The sequence below is a fragment of the Sander lucioperca genome, chromosome 11 (assembly GCF_008315115.2).
Source record: "Sander lucioperca isolate FBNREF2018 chromosome 11, SLUC_FBN_1.2, whole genome shotgun sequence".
Taxonomy (NCBI): Eukaryota; Metazoa; Chordata; class Actinopteri; order Perciformes; family Percidae; genus Sander; species Sander lucioperca.
The window spans coordinates 4,020,891-4,044,197 of NC_050183.1; the positions used below are offsets into that span (position 1 = coordinate 4,020,891).

General features: G+C 39.7%; 1 protein-coding gene across 1 annotated transcript in view; it reads right to left on the reverse strand.

The window, feature by feature from the left end:
- The window catches only part of LOC116055330 (ankyrin repeat domain-containing protein 13C), a 36,255-nt gene extending 15,589 nt beyond the window's left edge, over positions 1-20,666 (reverse strand). Inside the window, exons 1-3 of the mRNA XM_031307261.2 lie at positions 19,922-20,666; positions 17,037-17,078; positions 8,662-8,766 (exon numbers count right to left, since the gene is read on the reverse strand). Coding sequence (XP_031163121.1) covers positions 8,662-8,766; positions 17,037-17,078; positions 19,922-20,309 — 535 coding nt within the window. The 5' untranslated portion in view covers positions 20,310-20,666. The remainder of the gene's footprint in view (positions 1-8,661; positions 8,767-17,036; positions 17,079-19,921) is intronic.
- Between the last annotated feature and the right edge of the window lie 2,641 nt (positions 20,667-23,307).

The following is a 23,307-nucleotide window of genomic DNA, read 5'->3' on the forward strand; positions in this document are numbered from 1 at the left end:
GGAGACTCGCTTCTTTATGCAAAAGAAAAATAGGATCCCCACCCAACTAGTAAACATATATTTAAATGTGATTAGCTATTTATAGGGGAGTGAGAGCATCAGTTGCTCACTAACATAATTGTGTTGCTTTAATGAAGCCAGGGGGGGATTAAGTTACGACACGACTGCCACTTATAAACTGTATATGGGAACAGTAATAAAAAAAAGAAAACGTTTGGCTTGTGACACCCAGACTGCCCTACATTTTAATAGGACGAAAGGCAATAGTGGACATATGGCATTATCATTAGCCTGAGTAGCTCCTGTGCTCCATGTGGGGAGTCAACATACTCAAACATGTCGCACTTATTGTCTTATTAATGCTCCCGACGAGGCAGCACAGAGGGGGCGAAGGGCTCGATGGCAAAGCAAGGCCAAACTACAGCACAGGCATGCACACACACACACACACACACACACACACACACTAATACACATGACGACACGCGCCAATTGACACAGACACAAGTACAGGACGAAGGTTTGTTTGTGGCCCGGCTGCCTAATGAGTGTGGACAAGCTCTGGATGGGGCTTCTCCTGATCCTCGCTGCCTCTCAGCGGGAAGAGGAAAAAAAGTACAATCCCACCATCTGTCCACAGACCACCCAGCCAGCACAGGCCGAGAAACCAATGCTGCCCGCGCTAACACTAAACCAAACTGACTCTCCACGCTGAAGGAGCTAATTCACCCAGATACTGATTAGGGCACTTTCCTGACATTAATTAGGTGAGTGGTCTCAGTAATTTCACCTCCACACGTTAATGAAAAGAGACAGAGTCAGGACAACTTTGTGTAAACATCACCAAAAACTGCCACTATTTAACAATTAAGCCTGGGATCTAAATGAACAACTGCAGCTGGCAGGTCTCCAACAATCTGAGAACAGTCAATATTGACTCATCAGGTACGCTGTGGAGTCACTGTGTGGTGGAGCAAAGCAGGCAGTCAGGCAGCAGCAAACAGGCCAATCTCAATATACAGTAGTTCCAAATATTTAAACTTACTAAGGCATGGTCAATCTAAAAAGACTCAAAACGGCCACATTAAATGGAGATAACACAACACGTGCAGGATGGAGAGCTCTTAATGTTTGATTCAAATGTATAAGCTGCTTTCAAAAAGTATGCATAAACGTATTGGGAAGGAAAAAATTATTTAGTTAAGCTTAGCTTGGGGGATCCGGATCTTTCATATTTAGTTTTAATATTATTTTGTCATGAGTGTTATTGCGTTTTAAATGGAATTAGGGCTGCACAATATATCAGGTTTTTTTTTTATCGTCATCGCAATATCAACAGGTGCAATATACATATCACGAAAGGCTGGGATATATCCAATAGACACTCAGATTTTTTGTGTTAGTTGAAAGAAAATATCAGTAGTTATTCTTTTTTTAGTGGTGCCTTTTATATTCAATTCAATGTTCAATTTGTTCAATAAAACAATGTCGAAAATGATTTCCTTTCGTTAGTTTTAAATTCAACAAGCAATTTGTTGTATTTTAGCATAATACTGAAAGCAGCAGAAATGTAGAACTGAGTACACTTTAATATCTGTTTATTTATCGCAATTAATATCGTTATCGCGATATTCAACAACGTTATCGCATATCGCATATTTTCCTCATATCGTGCAGCCCTAAATGGAATATGACTTCACTTCGCTATAAAACCTACGGTATTTGACTCTCTAATACTATATAGAGGACTCCAATACAGGCTAGACACCAACATACATTGTATTTTCAAAATTACATATTATTCAAAATGTTGGCGGTTTACTACCTAAATTGGCTGTAAAAGTGGACAAACTGATTCAACATGAACAATATCAAATCCTAGCCAGTTGGTGGTGATAATCACGGCACACCTGGGCTGACCTCAATGCTCTTCCAGAAAGAAAGAAATAGGAAAATAAATTTCGAAAATTATATCACAGCCAACCCTTTGAAGGGGGAATTCCTTTAACTACAGACCAACTACTGATGGTAACCATGGCCTTAAAAAGAACAAAGCTTCCTTTTTGATACTGTCAATCAGAGACAGTGGCTTTGATACCATAGAATAACAATAATAACATGAAGGCAAAAATGGCATCTCTCCTATCACTTGGCAATGTATAATATGGTCAAATGTTCTTTAAATCGAGAATAAGGCAAGAAACAATGAAAGCAAGCCCGTATAATCAACATCGGCATGACTGACAGCCTTTAAACGAGCTCCTGAAGCCGACTACAAAGCTGTGTGAGTGGAAGGACAGAAATAGCTCTTATTGAACAAAACACATGACAAAAACTATTTCTGAGCCATGTTTTGCTCATTGATCAAATAATAAAGCTGTAAGTGATAAAAGTTCAGGTGACAAATACATCAAATCACAATGTGGGTTGACAAATGGAAATTAGTAAAAAAAAAAAAAAAAGATATGGATAAAAATAACAGCAATCACATTCAAGAAAATGTTTTTCTTTGAAAAGAAAGAAGCTAAAAACCGACTATATGGCGATCCAGACCTTGATTACTAGATTATTTTACCAGTTTTCAGCACTGTCCAGCCCAGGACATTTGCCTTTCTGTAAATCAAACACTTTCCTCACAGACTCCTGCCACATGCTGACTCAGCTCATACTGAATAACTGCTAGACAGGGCTCTACTGGGCTAACCCTGTAAAGGAGTGGACTCAACATTATTACGCTGAATAGGTAAAACAGTCTCAGTTTCCTTCAGCACCTTTCTCCTTTAATGTCATCGTGGCCGCCAGGTGAAATTCTGTATGTGGAAGGCTGAGTGTGATTGTAAACAGTGTGCAGACTCAGCCGTTTGAAGCTGAGCTGTCACAACAGAAGCCCTGCCCTGTACTTTGGAGCGACATTAAAGAACACAAAGAGGCAACGAGGGTTAAACAACAGCGGTCCTTCTCAGTGGCAGTTTTTGCTTCAGTGCAACAGAAGCTGCAGTTCCTCTTATCGGCTGATTAAGGTGATAAGCAGACTGACCTACTGTACATGTCTGCCAGAAGGTTGTGCCTGTACCTGTCTACTGATCTCATACACTGATCTGGCCTACAAACTCCTCTCCCTGGCCCTCATCCAGGAAAAACTACAGTTACAGACAAGGAGGGGCTTTTTTAACAACCTCATAGTGTTTTAATCCTTACTTTATTCACATTTGCTGATGAAGACTGTTTGATAGCCTTGAAAACGCTAATAAGTATACTTTTTTTTCTTAAACAATTTATTTATTGATTTTCAAAGTTTTTATCCCACAATAATACAGGACATATTTTAACTTTCAGAATTATATCAATAAGTGTACTTTGAGTTGAGATTATTTTGTCACACATACTAATCCCACAGTAAACAATACACATTTTACTGAAACAAAAACCCTTAGATACTCTTACATTCTTATCATCATATAGCACTATATTACATTAGTTTTTTTGTTATGAAGTGCGGTGAAATACTTGTAATTTTACTCAACCAGCCTCATTTTCATATAACTTCAGTCATAGATTTTCTGTAGTTCCCAGAATGTATTTTAACAATATTCAGACACCAGGAGCAAAGTTGCTGCAATCAGCATGTAAGAGCAATGGTGAGTGCAGCAGCCGAAGTAACACACAATATGTCATGTACTTGCATTACACGGTGGTATATACAAGTTATACGAGGTAAGGACCTGTCACTGGTAAAGTAAAATGGTGTTACAGAGATCATTCAAGGCTTCAGTCGATAGAGACACTTGTAAACCTGGTAAGGTAAGTGGCATTTGAGAGTTAATTACAGGATGTAGTAAATGGAGAAACTTTAAGCTGCTCAATGTTGGTACGATGTAGCTGTGCTAATAAAGCCCTAACTATTTCATTCTGATGGACAAACGCTTAACAGTCTGTTTGAAAAAATTCAACAGCATTCTGCCTTTCAGCCTCATTGTAGCCGTATTGCAAATGTCTCAGTGCAATATTTTTGCATCAATGCTTAGCCAGTTATCGTCTTAAGTTAAGCGTCTGCATCTTGCTACGCCAAACCACGCTGTGCTGTGCCATGCTACATCCTGTAACGCCCTCAGTGCCCTGTTATGACATGAACTACTACGACTACCATTTGTAGTCACTTTTCCATTATCCTTGTGACTATTATTGCCACTGTTCAGCACACCCCCAACCGGCATCGTCAGACACCGCCTACCAAGAGCCTGGGTCTGTCCGAGGTTTCTTCCTGAATGGGAGTTTTTCCTCGCCACTGTCACATTACACATTAGCCATTGCTAATGATTGCTCTTGGGGAAATTACTGGAATTGTTGGGTTGTTGTAAATCATAGAGTGTGGTCTAGACCTACTCTATCTGTAAAGTGTCTCTTGTTATGATTTGATACTATAAATAAAATTGAAATTGAAAAATTGAAAATTATCATCAGGAATAGGGATGTAACGATAACCGGTGTAACGGTAAACCACGGTAAACATGTTGATGATAGCAATTACCATTTTCATTTAAAATATCATTATTATCATGGTAGATTACCACGATGTGGAAATCGCGTGTTCCCCGCTTCATCCAAGTCTCCTGAAGTTGCCGCGTGGGCGCACTGCGTAGCCTACAGTGCGTTTCTTGAAGTTGGAATCATGTCGTGAGGAGACATTTATCGGCCTTGTAAAAAAAGACACAGTAACACTTGCTCTCTCTCCTGAGATGACTGACCAATCATTGACGAGAGTCATCGCTTTGATCTCCTGCCAATCACTCGCACTCAGACTGGAGAAGGGGACAGAACAGCTGTAAACAGACTTTTTTCTTTATCATTCCTTTCCCGTTTTTCGGATTTGTTGGAGTCATGTGTGTAGCCCAGAACGTAAGTTAAAACTATTCTGTAGCTTGCTAAACTGTCATGGGTTTTACTGCCTTTTTATCTGTGTAAACGTTTAAGCAACGTTTATTCATATTTCAATTAGTGTTCTGCTACAATGTGGATTAAGTTTTGCCCGTGTTAGCCTATGACATGACATTTATTTGGAGTGAGAGAGATATATTATCGCCTTGATAATATTGCTGTTGCTGTGTTTCTGATTGCATAACTGATAGATGTGCAGATTGTTTAATATTAATTGTGCAGCCACGTGTTGATATTCAGGTTGTGTTAGGGAAATTGCTAGCAACGTGCAATGCCAGTAAACAGACAAGCGCTGTGGAGCCACGTGCTTAGCTATTAAAGGTGTATTACACTGTTTAGTCCGTTATGGATATGTGTGCTGTAATAGATGTGGCTTGTTCTCGGTTTGTGTTACTGAGCAATATGTTACATTTATGTTAATTAGTAGTATTAGTATTGTTTCTTGTTATATGCTGGTGGCTATAACATTTCGTTTTTGGTAAATAATGTTTATAGTAAGTCAGATGCTTATTAATGTGCATTATTATTTGCTTATATTTCAGAACCACATCCAACTTCACATGTAACGTCAAATACAACTTCATAGTTAACTTCATGTTGGAGTTGTAAATAAATCTTCCTGGATCTCAAAGTCAGACATCTCTGGTTCAAGTTCTTACCGGACACCCTACAGTGGGCCGGTGTTTCAGTAGCCAGTTTTCAATAGTTTTTACAAGCCTATTGCCTATATTTTTGTAATATAATAAACACTGTTACACTTTTTGAAACTATTTCAGCTTGGGTAGGCCTATCAGTGCTTTCTGAACATATTGAACACACTTTTAAAAATACCGCGAAAATACCGAAATCGTGATCATTTTGGTCACTATAACCGTGAGGTTACATTTTCATACCGTTACATCCCTAATCAGGAATAAGAACACACACAACAAGATAAAGATATTTACCATCATTCTTCTAAACAGCACCAATGTCTGTTTAACTGTGATGTGCTACCTTGCCAGCTCACATGCTGAGGTATTTAAAGACAAAAGAAATGTCTAAAAATTAATATAATGATGACACTTTTGGAATTACATTAAGAGCTTTTTATGTCTACTGAATTAGAGGGATTTATTTTATACTTATAAGCTTAAACATAATGCTCCAACCCCATGTACCTGTGATATGCCAATATCAATTGACAACCCTGACCCTTCAACATCTCAGTCTGGCTTTAGTTTTGTAGCAACAGTGTTGTAATGTAAACAGTTTGACACATTCTAATTTAGGTTCTTAGCACTGCTACAGAGCTCAACCACACAGAACGAAACCTCCGGCCTTCCTGTTCCCGAAGACCGGACTATCAAGAGCTTTAAATAGATAATGGACAAAATGCACTTATCACACAAAAGTAGATTTGGAAATATCTAAAAACTACAGTCTTAAAGGTCTAGTACAAACAGGGGGATAACTGTTGACTGATGAGGTGTGAATGGAGGTGTGCTTCCAAAGCACATTTTGGGAAATGCTCATGAGCAGAAGTTCAATATTCAATATGTTAAAAATTAAACTGCCAGTGTACAAAAGGTGTTCTCATCCAACACCCAGTATCCAGAAAAACTGACATGATTGGTTTCACTTAAAGGAGAATTCCGGCCAATTTTTACGTTAATCTTGATCGCTATAGCTACGTGAGTACTTTCGATAGAAAAAAACCTGACCCGAATCAGTGCAGGCAACACGGAGAAGATGCAGCTACGTGTACAAGCGTCCCCTGAGCTAAAACGGCAGTTGTCGGGGCAAGTTTTAGAGTGCCTTTGTGCCTCTTAACAGACACAACATGCAATTAATATGTCTGTGCCAACAAGATGCGTTTTCAACTCAGACATTGTTTAAATTCACCTACCCTGTCTTGATCCTGCCAGTGGGTAGCTTAGCCTGTTAGCTGCTTGCTGCTAGCTGCTAGCTGTTAGCTGTTAGCTGCTATCTGCCGTCCGTGATAAATGTGTTCAGCCAGGCTTTTGTAAATAATCATCGCGCAGCAGTTCCGTGTGTATTTGTAGCTCATCCATTTTGTGTGTGATCGATCTGGTGTTGGTAGGTAGGAGGCTTGTCAGTGGCGATCTGTGTGGTAGCTAGTTCCCTTAGCCAGGCAAGCAGCCTTCGTCCCCCTCCCGCAGCCGACAAAAATCCCCTGAGCGCCCGGTAGTCTGGTGGATGTCCTGCATAGGACAGATCATGCCTTCGCAGCGAAAAGTTTAGTTTATTTCCCCCTCAAAAATAGTTAATTGAGCACTGTAGTGGTTATGACCATATCAGTGACTATGTAACTACATGGAAACGGGATAAACGATGTCTGTGGCTTGCACAGTAATAGCGTTACTGAAGCTTAGCTGTAGCATCGCGCTGTCTCCTGGGAATTCAGTTGTAGCAGGAAAAGGTAAACAGTAGTGTGCAGATCGGAGCGTAGTGTGTGAAGAGTGAAGAGCGGAGTTGTTTACAAGGGAAGAAGCTTGGAGTAACGTAACTATGGAGATTAGAGCAGATATACAACACACAGAAGAGCCTTTTGAGTTTGATGGTCGTCCTTATTTATTCAAACCCGAGTATACAGATGAAGAACTAGCCTCACAAGAGTTGGAAAGAACGAGACAGACAGAGGGGCAACAGGCAGATGAACTTGCTGCTCCAAGCACAAGCAAAAGCTAGCCTTCAGTAACTGGAGGACATCCACCATACCACCGCCGCTCCGTGGATTGTTATTGGGATGATTATCACAGAAGCCTGTCTGAATACACTCACCGGAGGGCAGCTAGCAGCTACTACTGCACTACTGTTTTTTTTTTTTGGGGGGAATAAACTTCAAGACGTGACATGACCTCTGGACATAGCCACACCACCGCCACTCCGTGGATTGTTATTGGGATGATTATCAGTGATCACAGAAGCCTGTCTGAATACACTCACTGGACGGCAGCTAGCAGCTAACGGCTATCAGCTAGCAGGGCAAGCTAGCTACCGGCAGGATCGAGACAGGGACCAGGGTAGGTGAATTTAAACAATGTCTGAGTTGAAAACGCATCTTGTTGACACGTAAGGGCCCTGTTCATGTGGCACAGACATATTAATTGCATTTTGTGCCTGTTAAGGGCACTGTAGCTGCAGCTTCTCCGTGTTGCCTGCACTGATTCGGGTCAGGTTTTTTTTCTATCGAAAGTACTCGCGTAGCTATAGCGATCATGATTAACGTAAAAATTGGCCAGAATTCTCCTCTAAGTGGATATATAGCATTGGAAATGAAAATTATCCTTAACATTTTTAAATCAAAGTTTGAGCCACTATGAACTAAGGGTAGAAAATGGGAGCGACGGGGGCTTGAGCATAATCAGCCTATGAGGAGAGAGAAAATACAGCTAATGAATTGCCTTTCATCAGAACACAAAAGTCAGAGGGCTTTGAGGAATGTCCCCTCTCTCATTAAGGGACAAAGGAGGCAGGCTGGTGTCGTGCCCTCTCGTGGAGGCAGCGGCGTGGAAGAATGTGCAGAGGAAACTGTTGATTTGCATCTGTTGATCGGACCTTTTTTCTCCCCTGTCACTGTTTTCACACGGGAAAACCCAAACTGAAACCGTACTGAAGCCACATTGATTTCAGTAAATAAGCTGGCTGACCAACATTATCTCAGTATGTAGCAGCGGGTGGGTTTCAGTGGATTGCCAAGCAGTGGCAGTCACAGATACTTACTCATTTGTCGGTCTCCGTAGCTAATGGCCTCAGCAAGGGGGCTCCATCCCTGAGCGTTCTTCACCTTCACCGGTGCATTGTGGGCCAGCAACAGGTGGGCACACTCTGTAAGAGGCAAAGGAAGACTCTCAGATATGTGGATAATTACTTAAAATCATACCAACTTTCTTTGAATGACAAGTTTTACATCAACTATAATGTCACAATTAAGACAAATAACAACATATACAGTATGCAAATAACAGACCAGCAGCAAAAAACAACACAAGGAGGGAAAGAGAGAGATCTTTACATAAATATGTGCCTTACATAAAAGGTCTGTTTGTTTTAAGTCTGTAGCTTTTTTGCAAGTTAAGATCCCTGGAATATAACCCTTTTATGTGTTTGAGCTAAACATGGGATGGGATATACATGGGATATGGTGTCTAAACACCATATGCCAAACTGATCATAACCGGGATACGCCTCACAAACAGGTTATTCATGTCCATGTAAACGCACTTAGTAAAGCAACATCCAAAGTGGCTTTTTTCTCTGACTATCAAATAAAATCCTGGCTTCTGCTTTCTGCTTAAACGGGAGGCACTGGAGACACATTTAATTTAGGCAATAGAAAGAGAGGTAATACAACAACAACAAACAACAACAAATTCCTCCTAAGTGATAAATGCAGCCCCATTAAAAAGACTGCACCTACATCCAAATCTCCATACACAGACGTTTTAGCCCAGTTTTAGAAATAATCTCCGTCCACACACGTCTAAAAACACACATGACCATTCATGTACGCTGGGCATGTGTGGGCCAGTGTACACCGCTGGACACGGGAATTCTCGCTAATCACTCAAACAATAGCTTGCCTCCTGCGCATGTAGTAGCATTATCAAACGCACATTTTAACCGCATATCAGCTGCCAGCATCAACAACAAGGTTAGCAAAGCCCATGTTATCCATGTATAATTAACTACCAGCAGTCAGTCAAGGCTGTTGGTTGTTTTCTTCTGGAAAAGGGTCAGATGATAGGGGCGTGACGATGGAAGCGAACATGGGTATCTGGGTCATAATTTTCAAAAGTCTCTGTTTCCGCTCATCCTGACAAAAATGCAATACCATAATTTTCAAACAAAAACTGGGTCAGCAGCGTTTTGAAAAGTCTCCATTTAGGGATTCAAAAACGCCAGAGTAGTGTCTACGCGAGGCGTAAACGTAGCAAAAGTGATGCGTTTTAAAATGAAAACATATTAGTGTGGATACCTCAGAGACAACTCGCAGGTAATAAGAAATTGGTTTTTTTAACTAGAAAGATAAAAATATACACAGAGAAACAGATGGGACAGAAAAATGGTGTGGTATTTAGCAAAAATGACCTTTATTAAAGGCCAAACGCCAATGGGGGAACAAGCTCTAATGACATTCCTCATTGTCTTTCTGGTGTCCTGATGATACACATCCACAATGCATGAATACAAAATGTTAAGACACAGAAGAAGGAAAATTATGTTTTGATTTGACTTTGACAAAAATGCACAGGATGTGTATATTTGAAAACAAAAAAAATGTACTATATCCTGGAAGGAATTCAATAAGTTGAGACTGACCAAACAACAATATCCCACATTTCCCATGAGCTGCTTCTTGTCATCACCTTTAATGTTGCTATGGTGACATACACATTTAATTCAAACTCATTTTAACTCCATACCGACACTGTGCCTAGCTCTAATTTTGTGTCCAGCTCATCTTCACGAGACAAACCAACAAAAAATGAGACACTTTTACTGGCTTTATTTGTTCCTTCTTTGCTGCTTATCTGATCACTTTGCAGTATATTTTAAATACACGTCTGACTGCTATAAACAATAAGCAACAAGCTGAAGATGTTTCCTGTAGGTTCAAATCAATGATACAAATTAATCCTGGTTTTATAGAGAGGCAAATTGTGCGTAGGATTGAGATGTCAGCTGACCCATTAACCAAAGAGCCATATGGGACCTACAGTTACACAAGACTCAGCATCCTACTTTAGAGTCTATACTGCTAGAAAACGAGGAAGACTTCTCAGGAATAAAATGTCAAAACATCCCCTGGTACGGTGTAGAGTAACCCTCAGAGCTGTGCTTGTATTCCAACAATGGGAAAACAGCCAAAGAGCCTCATCCCTCTTTCAATGGCAAGATCAGCAGAATCCCTTCCCTCTCTGAGGAGCTTGTCAACAAACAACAGCAAGCCAAAAATGAAGCCTGTTGTTCCGGCTCAACTGTCAGTTTTGTCGTGACATCATTCATCACAGTGTTGCCGTCTGTATGGCTCTGTCTCAGCGCTGGGCAGGAGCCGTCAAAGTCCCAGGCCTGTGAGCAGCAAACCACTCAATGCAAAGCAGAGGCTAAGTGCTAACAGTGTGCCGCTGAGTGGGTAGGGTTCTCACTTAATGGGGCAGGAACTTGGGCTTTATTATAAGCAGTTAGACCAACCTCTTCAATGATCATTTAGACTGACAAAAGCTGCATAGAAGCTCTCAATACAGCCCTTCTTTCATTGCAAACCTTTGAGTCAACCTATTAGTCATGTAAACAAATTCAAGTGGGTTACTACCCTCATGTTCAGACTTGTTTCTCTGCTTAACATCAGTATGAAAGCTATTAAAAACTGCTTTAAATTGTGTACTCACAGAGCCAACCTGGTGCCTAGAACTAGAAATAATAACTTCTCTGCCTTTTAACAGAGAGCTTAACACATTGTCACATATATCACAAGTCTAAAATACCACATCACCCCTCTGATCTACATACTCACAATGTTTTATTAATGACAAAGAGGCCAGGGTCTCATGCATTCTTTATAACAAAGAGGAATACATTTTGAAACTCTTCCTAATTAAACATGTTATCCACACAACAAAGAGGAGCGTGGCTATCCCAGGAGTATAGTTACAGAAAATAAAAAGGTGTTTTGTGACAGCACTCAAAGCACTTAATCTATATTCTTTACAGAACCAATTATCAGCAACACCATTGTTCTAATGTACAGCTTGCTTCCTTGTGGAAGCATGGCAAAGAAAATCTAAATGAACAAAGACAGGCCAATGGGAAGTCATTGTGTTCACCCCAGGGGAGCAGCTGAGGTTAAAAGACTTTGCTCATGACTAGTCTGAATTTGTTTTCTTATTACATTTCTGCCTAATTCTGCTCAACCTGATCTGCATGTTAAGCTATGAATATTGTCCAATGCTCAGCACTTCAGAAAGATTGACTAATATCAGGCATATCCCATACTTTAATTAAATAACGTTGGCGTAACTGCAGAGTGCCTCACAAAGAGCCTTACATCAGCAAACAAAAAAGCAATCCTCTGTGTTTATGCATTAGTGCAATCTGCGCCCAGGCTCGGGGATGAAGCAGCTGAAAAAAGAGGTTGATGTCGAGAAAATACAGGCGGCCAAGTGCACGAGTGGTTTGCTTTCTGACGTAAGCCCTGCATTCCCTCTGGCCTTTGACCTATATATATATATATATATATATATATATAGATATATATATATATATATATATATATATATATATATATATATATATATATATATATATATATATATATATATCACCCGGCTAAAACCAATGATTGTGTAATAATAATGACATTACATTTAGCAGATATACATTATATAACCATGAAGAGAACAGCTAGGCCATGTGTCCTGAGCTGCCAACCTGCTAGCTTCTGGTCTGGCTTCACACTTTCAGGTACAAGGAGTGGACTATGTGGCTTTAAGGATTTTCCAATATTGACAAACATATTTGAATGATTGGAGTCACCATAATGTATGGACAAATTAGCATTGTTTTTTATATACTTTAAATATGTGTCAAATGTTTGTACTACTGATTCACATTATTAAATTAAGATAAATCTAAAGTATTCGGTGAACAATCCCAGGAGTTAGACGCTAATTATGATATAATTTTGAGTAGTAGAGCTATTATATAAGAGCTGCAACTAACAATTTATTTATTTATCTGAAGATTATTTTCTAGATGAATCATTTTGTCTATAAAATGTCAGAAAATGGTGCAAAATCATGATAATCTTCATAATTTTCCAAAACCCAAGCCGAAATATTCACTACATGTCGTTCCCAACTAACAAAGATAGTACCAAAGATTGTAAAGAAAAAAAGAAATTCTAACATTTAAGAAAATAGAACCGGAGGTTTGTAGTTTTGCTTAAAAGATTACTGAAACGATGAATTGGTTATTAACCTAGTTGCTGATTAGGGTGCCCTGGGGTCCTCAGAGTTAGAGCACCAACCACGTCCCTGATTCACGTCCAGTTGGGGACCTGTGATTTATGCAATTCCCCATTTCTCTATTCCTAAATTTCCTTACCTCTCTACTGCCAGCTAACCTGAAAAGGGGGTAAAATTCCCCCCAGATGAACTTTCTCAATGAAATGACTAGTTGTCTCACCTCTATATCATATAATACAGTTATAATACAATATATATATATATATATATAGTTCTTTTGAGTTGGTGTTGTATTTTCCTAGTAGAAAGCTTGGAAAGAATAATCAAAGAACAGCAGGTGATTCATTTGAATCAAATTGGAAAAGAGCTGCTGGATACATTAAAGAAAATTTCCCTTTATGAGGTTTTTTAACATTAATATGAGTTCCCCTAGCCTGCCTATGGTCCCCCCAGTGGCTAGAAATGGCAATAGATGTAAACCAAGCTCTGGGTATCCTGCTCTGCCTTTGAGAAAATGAAAGCTCAGATGGGCCGATCTGGAATCTGCTCCTTATGACTTCATAAGGAGGAAGGTTACCTCCTCTTTCTCTGCTTTGCCCGCCCAGAGAAGTTGACCCACCCATGAGAAATAGAGAGACATCATGGCTTGAAAACAAGCGAAGCATGGCAGTTGGTCAAGGCCACACCCCCACCCTCCACCTTGCCCCCCCTCTCCTCCTCAATAGCATTTAAAGCTACAGACACAGAAATGGCACATCCTAAGTAAAGCTCATTGTGGGACTGGCTCTAGTGGCTGTAATTCTGCACATTTCGGGAAAGAGACTTCAGATACAGTATTAGGGGACCACTAAAGCCTATATAAAAGCATGCAAAAAGCAGCATGTCATAGGACCTTTAACAGTTAGCCTAGAACTCAATACCAATGGCTTGCTGTCTGATTCGATCCGATGAACAGTCGTGAAAGTATTGATAAGAGGAAGTCTCCCTGTGGGTCTCTGGGTTGATTGTATGTGTAGCAGCTGTACAGAGGTCCTGCTCGAGTCACATACAACTCTAACAGAGGAATGAGGGAGGTAGAGCAGAATGGAGAAATAATACGTGCAGTGGCTACAGATGGGGCACTTGTCAAGAGGCTCTGTGGGCTGTTAAAACTCCCACCATCACCACCTATTCTATTAAATGGTTTCCGCTCACTTCCTCGCCAGCGATCACACACTTAGTGACTGAATCAAACAGCAGTTCAAGAGTCACATTGTTGCAGTCTCAGGCAAAACTGACGCTCTTTAACATCACCTGGTTTGCTTTGTAGATTGTCCCAAAACAATGCTGTGTTTTTTTCTCCAGACAAAATGAATGTTATTGTACATCTTGATTAAACAGGCTGCACTTTTTTTAGAGATGACCTGATAAAATGTGCGTATGTGCTGTTTCAGAGGAAGACTAACCCTGCCAGATTGGCACTTGGGTTGTTTTATGGTGTCTCTGAAACCAATTTAAAATATCTAGTGATTTTATCTTTAGGAACAGATATGACAACCTCTGACCATGGTGTCATCTTGTGTGAAATACAGTAGTGCACAAGTTTCAATTTCCAGAGAGTTTCATTTCCTGAGAATGTGTTCGGGACACACTGCAAATGATGAATCAGATAGGAACCTGAAGAGTATCTATTGAATAGAAAAATCCATTGTTGTTTCACATTCATTCACATAATTGATTTAGGAGTTGTTCTGTTTTTAGATTTTTTTGGGGGGCATTTGATTCCTTTATTTTCATAGGACAGATGAAGACATGAAAGGGGAGAGAGAGGGGGAACAACATGCAGCAAAGGGCTGCAGGTCGGAGTCGAACCCGCTGCCGCTGCGTTGAGGAGCAAACCTCCACATACGTGCGCCTGCTCTACCAACCGAGCCAACCCGGCCACAGGAGTTGTTTTAATATTTAATCGTTTGGTTAATCCACTTGACATGTCTTCTTCAACTTTACAGTTAGGCTACTGTTTTCCTACTTTTCTAGAGCTGAAACAATTAGTTGATACATTGTTGATTAGTTGATTAACAGTCAATAAGTCATTAAGTCCTTTTTAAACCAAAAATGCCAAAATTGCTCTGGTTACAGCTTCTCCAGTATGAAAATGTACTAATTTTGTTAGATTTATATCATTTTAAGCTGTATGATTTTGGGTTGTGGAGTGTAGGTCATACAAAACAAAACTTTTGAAGATGTCAGAGAAACTGTAATGGCTATTTTTCAGTATTTTCCAACATTTTTGTACCAAAATATTAATTGAGAAAATAATTGGCAGACTAATCAATGATTAAATAATTGTTAGTTGCAGCAGCTGTGCACATTTCCCCTAAATACTTTTGGCAAACCCCAGAGAAAAAAGCTCCCTGTACTAGTAACAGAGACTGTATAATCCATTTTTCCACAAAGGTCAAAACAAGTGGATAAAGAATTATGCCTCCATGTGCAATGGAGGCATAATGATTATGAGATTATTATTATGATAATTATATTATATATTATAACTGGGCACCAGTTATAATATATATATATATAATTATTAAGAGAGAGTTGGTGAGGACACTGTAGTATCTCACAAGAAATATGTGCACACTGCTGTGTAGATATTCCTTTTGGGACAAATGTTAATTTAGCCTGTTACCTATACTGTAGTTATGAACATATTTGTTACCAATGAAAGAATCACAACAATGAACTGCATTGCATGTTCTGGTTTTGGCTGTTAGTGAAAATGGTCTCTCTCTTTCTGCAAGGTATTTTACACCTGTACAACAGTAAAACCTCAAATTGAAGGGACTGTAGACATGCATCACTGGCATTACTAGTCTGGTTAATAACAAACACATGATGCCATACACAAAGAGAGCCTTGTCCTCTCCATCCCAACAGACCAGCCACACCCAGACTATGATCTCATGCTGTAGATTTCAGCCTGTCTGGCCTGAGCATCCCTGGAGGACAGGCTAGCAGTTCAGGCAAGAGATAGGCAACCTCATTAGCACAATCAATTCCATAGCGTCCCATCCACCACTACACTTTGGCAATCCACTGTCTGGATTACTCATAGGCAGTGGCAGGGCCTTCACTCCGTCAACAGGGATTGAACTTTGCGATTGTTAAATCAATTGAAAACCATGCTCCAATGACAGACACTAAACAAATGGGAACGTGCAGTACAAGTAACCCTATGCTTGCTTTGTTCACTGAGAACCTGCAGCAGAAGAGGGGGGATTATTTTTTTAACAGCATGTTCTGAAGTCTCCTTGCATTACATTAATATTGTATGCACATGCTTTCAGTCCAGCCAGTGCAATTCAGCTAAGAACAAAGTAATGTAAAGACTTGATACATCATGACATATTCATCATACACTCCAAACTGATTGTTATTCTAGGACAGGTTACATAAATACATAACTTGTTACACTTCCTGATTTCCTTTTGGGACAATACACAGAGATGTACCATCTGTGTGAAGTGTCATTTGTGCCATCTTTTTCACAACTGATTCAAACTAACAACTATGATAATAACTAAGTAACATTTCAGCACAAGAGATGCCAGCAGAAAACTAATAATAGCACACTAAGCAAATATTATGGAAGTTGAAAGCTACATCTCTTATCGTAACTAATTATCCTGTTTGCCACCCTCAAACTATTAGTCTTTGAGCCAGCGGTGGAACATCAATCAGAACAAGACACTTTAGCCACTGAGAGGATCCTATTGCTTGCAGTGTCATCATTATCTAATCCCCACTGATTAAATATGTTCTTTTTCTATAAATGTATTAAAGAATAGAAGACTATTAGAAAGGAAGAAATTTCCTCAATTCTGTTTTTGACCAGGAAGAATCCATAAACACAACCTTTTTATTCATGCATGAGCATCTTGCCGTCTGGGATTTGTGTAGTGATCTGTGACAAATGTATGGTGGTGCTTAGCAAGACAAATGCACACACAAAGATGGGCAAACAAACTGAAACACACAAGCAAATAAACAGAAACAAAAACAAAAGACATAAAGACCTGCGGCGATTCAATTAGAACACCACAGAGACGGACAGATAAACCACATGGAGGTGCAGCTTTAAACATTACTCACCTTTGTGCCCCATCATGACGGCGAGATGCAATGGTGTGTTTCCTGAAGGAGAGAAAAAAAAAACAGAATTTGCCGGCCGCTTTTGATAATCACAATATGAGACTTGAGTCTGTGATAAGCACTGTGCCTCCAGGACTGTCACACTCAGGGTGAAGTAGATGTTTATATTAGGAGGCAGAATCCACTAAATTCCAAATGATATGGTCAGTAAATGCCTATTGTGTGTTTTCCTACCATGACAAGCTATATTATAGCATACCTACTGCACCACCAAAATAAGCTGCATTTAACTAGCAGCAAGACATGAGAAAAATATACAATTTGTTTGTTAAATATTGCAATAACCATATCACTTGTGATAAATAAATGGACATTAAAGTGTACTGCCTTGCTGCTGCTTTCAATATACTACTAAAATACAACAGATTGCTTGTTGTATTCAAAAAATAAAATTATGTCTAACATTCTTTTATTGAACAAATTATACATTGACCTTGACACAAAAGGCACCAATAAAATGTTAGTAATGTGTTTATCGCGAAAGTGAACATCGCGATGCAGATACAAAAATATATATATTGTGCAGCCCTACTGGTTGCACTGTAGAAATGCATTCAGGGAAAATAACATTTGAGTCAGGTGTGGATAAGCACAGTTTTTTTCCCCAGGAAGTGAAATGTGCCTCATAAGCTTTGGAGAATCCCTCAAAAGGAAGCCATACTGCCTGGTCAGCTCCTTTAGGCTTCTCGTCCTGAGAGAGAGCAGTAGGCAAGCATCCAGAGTAAGGCTACGTTCACACACACTCAGGCGGCCCGGCAAAAACGCAAGCCTTCTATTCATTTTGAATGGTGTGTTTCGGCTGTGGCGTTGGGGGATGCCGAAAACCCCTGCAACGGAGCAATCCCGGAAGTGGAACATCGTGGATATAGACTATGGATCATGTAACCGACGATTAGAATTGTCAGTTTTTTAAAGTGATGGGAGAGAACTGTACAGTAAACAGGAAACATCCCTGTCTCTATCGCTGCCACAAAAATGTTTGAGAAAACTATGAGGGTACGAAAACGAAACACAAGCACTCAACTGCCGGGGAGTTTGTGTAACAGCAGACTATTTCTTGCAACAAGCTCCAGCACAAAGTACAGTCTGTCTCTTTTCTTTCTCCGTGAAATTCAGCTGCCTTCAAGTACGGTCAGAAATGCCGAGATCTATAAACGATCTGATGGAAAACAATAATTGTAAAATATAAAGTCTACCTTTGCTACTTTGGGGGGTTAAATAACACAACTGGATGTCACACAAATGGGCCAGGTGACATTTCGCCAGACTGACCGATCTAGTCTGAATGAAGCCTTAAGAGGGTCTGCCTTGTAGAAGCCCTGACGTGCATAAAAAATACAAGCTGGGGATCAGCCAGCAGTCCCCCTGGATTTTGTGAAAAACGAAGACGCCAATTAAATGGAGGCGAATGGAATTTCATTTGTATTAGCAATGTGCCTTCCCAAAATCAGTATCACAGTTACTCCAGATCTTGCTGTCAGTTGTTTCCATTGGCACTATTTCTTCAATGAATCCATCACATTAGTCATCCATTTTGTCATTCATCAAGCAAAAATTGCCAAAAATGAATGGTTCCAGCTTCTCAAATGTGAAGACTTTCTGCTTTCATTGAAAACTGAATATCTTAAATTCAGTTGGATGGACAAGCAATTTCACGACTTTATTTTTCATTATTCTCTGAGATTTTAAAGACACTGATAATTCAATAAAAATGTGTCTGATTAATCAATAATCACAATAATTGTTAGATGAAGCCTATTACACTGGACATCTAAAAAAAACTGGAGCAAAATAAAAATCTAAATGGTTTGATACAACTCTTGGTGCAGTAAGCGAGAAATTTTGTTTTTGTGATGTGGATTTATTGACCAATCATTGATCACATAATTTAATATTATTAGAACCATTAACTGTCCATTATACTTGCTATACTGTATGTGTGGCTTATGTTGGGTTCATGTGAAGAATGAAATGTAATAAAGCTTTATTTCTTCATTCTGATCCTACTTGAAGTGTAACGTTGACTGGTTGTAATGACATCACGTGACAGTTGAGCTTTAGCCTGTATCCAGTGGAAGCTAAACTAATGTGTGCGTAAAACACACAAACTGCTGCCACTGAACCATGGCAATCCTCGCAAAACTTTTGAAAAATACAGGCTCAAGTTCCAAAAACAACATCAGAGGCAAATGTCCTATCTGACACCTTGTTGCCTTACACCATGTCAAAGCTTTGTTTGAAGACAGACCACATTGCTGTACTGACACTGAGCTCAAGTACAGGTCATCTTTTGTCTCTGCACGTGAACTGGAACAAAACAATCTTGTCCTTTTGTTAGTTCAGGGAGTGTTTATGTAGAAATTGTGGTGTTATCTCAGCAGACTTTGCCTTGCAGAAGATGCGCTATCAGTCTGGGAAAAGTCTTACAAATAATTCCCAAATTCATACAATGGCTCTTCACCAATTCTAATAAGCATTTAAACAGAGATGGCTTACCTGAGAGGGTTTTTGTGACTATATGATTAATTAGAAATTTCAGTGCTGTAGGTGGGAGGAGGCACTGAAGCAAAACAATCATTCTTACACTGTACCGTTCTGTTGATTTGAGGGCACTGGATTTAAAGTAACTGCAAGGTGGTGGAATCAAAATATTCATCATTTTGGCCTTGGTAGGGAGAAGCCTCGCCTACTTCCAGTGCTGCTAGGGGCTGATGGCCTATTAGCTAACTAAAACTGAGCTTCACTGGACCTTAAAATTTGTGGATCATGATGGATTTTTGGACTCCTTCCTTCAGGGCTAAGAGATCAGCAGTTGGAAGACTCACCATGGACGTCTTTCTGGGCGATATTCTGCGTCCGTATGAGTGAAGACAGGCGTCGGACATCTCCTTTAAACACACATTCATGCACCGGAAAGTCCTGCCCGGTTCGGATGATGGGGTTTTTGTTGTTGTCATCGATGACATCCGATGTTGACAGTGTGTTGGTGTTAGCATTAACCTGCGACTGCTGGTTATGCTGCTGCTGCTGCTGCTGTGTGGATGAAGACTTGATTAACTTGTGATTGCTGAAGATTTTACTCGCTCTGCTCTTGTTGTTCGTCTTGGAGGCGGTGAACGTCCCGGTTGCAGCCTCCTCGTCCGGCTCTAGTAAATCCTCGTCCTTGCTCGGCCTGTGATCCTTGCGCAGGGAGCGGATCTTCTCTCCGGTCATTTTCTAAACAGTTGACGCTGACGGAGCAGAGGGTGTCGTCGCTGACGATGACCCTCCGGGCGAATTGATGCGATTCGCCAGTTGGATGTATTCACGCAAACACTGTAAACTGCACAACATGTAGCTAAACACACTTAATCCTCCACCGGACAAGCACAAACGACAGTGTTTTCAAAGACGAACAAGTAGCGGCTTCCGTTCACCGGTTTACTATGAAAACAAACACTTAAGTCTCCACCTATCGTTCAAAACTGTCGCTGGTTGCTGCACAACATAAGCAGCTTCAGGAGACCGTTCTCTTAATACATCCATGCAGTAGACTAGTACGGAAGATTCGGCTGATATCTTCCGCCTCGTAGTATCGCGATAGTTCAGGAAAGGTTAATAACGGTCATTACTTCACAATTTATATACTTGTGTACAAAGTACAAAATTGAGGTACTACGACATTTCACAGCTATAGCAACTACAGTTACTTTTTTGGTTATTGATTTTACATACTAGTTGATTATTGTATAAGACAGTGAACATATATTATTCCACCCAATAGAAAAGGATAGACGATATTGTATTAAAATACTTAGATAATTTATATAATTAGGAGCGCTACTCCGGATCAGTATAATACAAAACACAGGAAGTACATCACAAAGACAACTTAAGGAAATAAACATCAAAAGCCCACAGGTTCAGGTTCAAACATAAAAGTAAGATAAACAAATCCAATGGGATTTGCACTGGAATAAGAGTAGCCTATAGCGCTATAACAAATGTAAACATTACACGGGTATGGATGTACTTTTTTTGTATGTAGGCCTAGTATAAATAAAAAATAATAGAAAAAAAGATAAATGTAAACATTTCACTGTTTTGTATTTAATCATTGCACTAGAGTAATATTATGCATAGAAGTATAAATAAAAGTAACAAATTGTAGCGATGTAGTCTAGATTAATTGAAGATAAAACATAAAAGTCGCAATATTTGCCCCCTTTCAATAATGTAACATACTAAATTGGGGAATTCTGCATAATGAGTACTGTAGGAGCCATACATTGGGTTTGATTAGTCTTTTATGATCTTTCCTCCTTTTTCTTGCACTGTTGTGTATGTGCACGCGCATAGTGACGTCGTTGGATACTGTGGGTGTCACCGGGGGTGTGGTGTCTGTATTACCGTGCGTTCATGGACATCGGAAAAACGTTTTTCCGAGTGAAAACGTCATCATCACGTCCCTTCCTGTCGGAATCAGAGGTGGGAAACTCGGGCTAGATTTTGCTAACCGAGTTTCCCAGTTGGTGACGCGTTGTTGACAACTGACGTTTGATGTAGGCGACTTTGGTTCACTAAACATATTTCAATTACAATAAACTGTTAATTGTGGACAAACGCCTCTGCTGAGAAACATACACAGACATAACATGTTTCAAATTATTCATAAATAGGCTTATGTATAAAAAAACAACAACACCTTATCCGTGTCCTTTCCCGTTCGTTGTCCTGCAGATAACACAAACACCTGACGATGTGCTGTTTGTATGCTCGCATAAGAAAACAGCAGCAAATTATTGTGGCCTCCATGTTTTCACCAGGTTTTCGCACACCTGATGCTCTAGGCTACGGCCAACAGTTGGTGGCAGTCATGCAACAAGTTGTTATGCCAAACGCCAGTATAACAGAAGAAGAAGAACACGCATCACGACCAGGGTTCAAAATTAACTTTTTCGTCCACCAGCCGAATGACTATTCATTGTTCAAATTTCACCAGCCACTCAATAGAGTACCATTGTTTTTTTGGCTGGTGAGTGTAGCATATCTACCAGCCACTTGCATATTTTACCAGCATTTGGCTAGTAGATGGTGCTAATTTGGAACCCTGATCCCGACACCATCCATAGACTGACACCATCCTAACCATGTGAACGCTGGTAGTCGGAAAAACAACGTAATCACGGGGGCGGTCCCTGTCATTCCGAGGTGGCATGAACGCGCCATTAGTGCGTGTGTGTTCACCTGTGCGGGGCTGCGGAGTGTTTGGATGGTTGCTGCAGGGTGAGCACGTGGAGAAACTTTCTGTTGACCGTCACCTTCGTCGTCTTTTGTTACTGCACTGTCTGAGGTATCTTTGCACGGCTTATGAAATGCATCAATTCAATAGGCTAAGTGCTGTTTTTTGCTAAGCTTGTGAAATGGATCAATAAAGACATCCCATCAAGTGTAATGGTTCAGCGTGACGCGTCTTCAGTGTAAACCCACATGTCTTAGCCTGCTGCGGCGTTTGGATTAGTTTCTAAGTTTATATGCCGCAATAAGTACTTTTACTTTTAGTACATACTTCTTCCCCCATTATGGGTTGGCAATGGTGCAATAACTATTACTTCAGTAAAAGTGTATGTCATCAATAAAATATATTTAAAACTAAAAGTACTCTTATGCAGAAAATACCTTGGTGAACTTATTATATATCACATTATTGAATTGTTAATACTACTTATACATTTATGCGTTATGCTGTAATTTGTTGTAGTGCATCTTATTTGACTTGACTTACTTTTATATATCCTGGGGTTAGGGTATATTCTAATCATTCACTTAAATCAAAGTTACAATACCACGTTGTAAAAATACTTTATTACCAGTAAAATTTCTGGATTTATAACACAACATAAATAAAAGTAAAAGTAAAGTACAATATACGTTATCATCAAAATGTCCTTAAGGTATCACAAATTTTGTTGTATGACAAATGTGAATTAAAAAGTTGAAAATGTTCCTCTGGTATGTTAGTAGAAGTGGAAAATAGCATAAAAGTACTTCAAAACTGCACAAGTACAGTACTGGAGTAAATGTATTTAGTTACTTTCCACTACTTTTTAACATCATACTGTACAGTTGATTGTATTGTACTGCAGAATAATGTTCTTACTATTTGCAGATAAATATAATACGAATGTAAAAGGTTTCCATAAGAGACCAAGTGTGTTTTGGTGTATGCTTA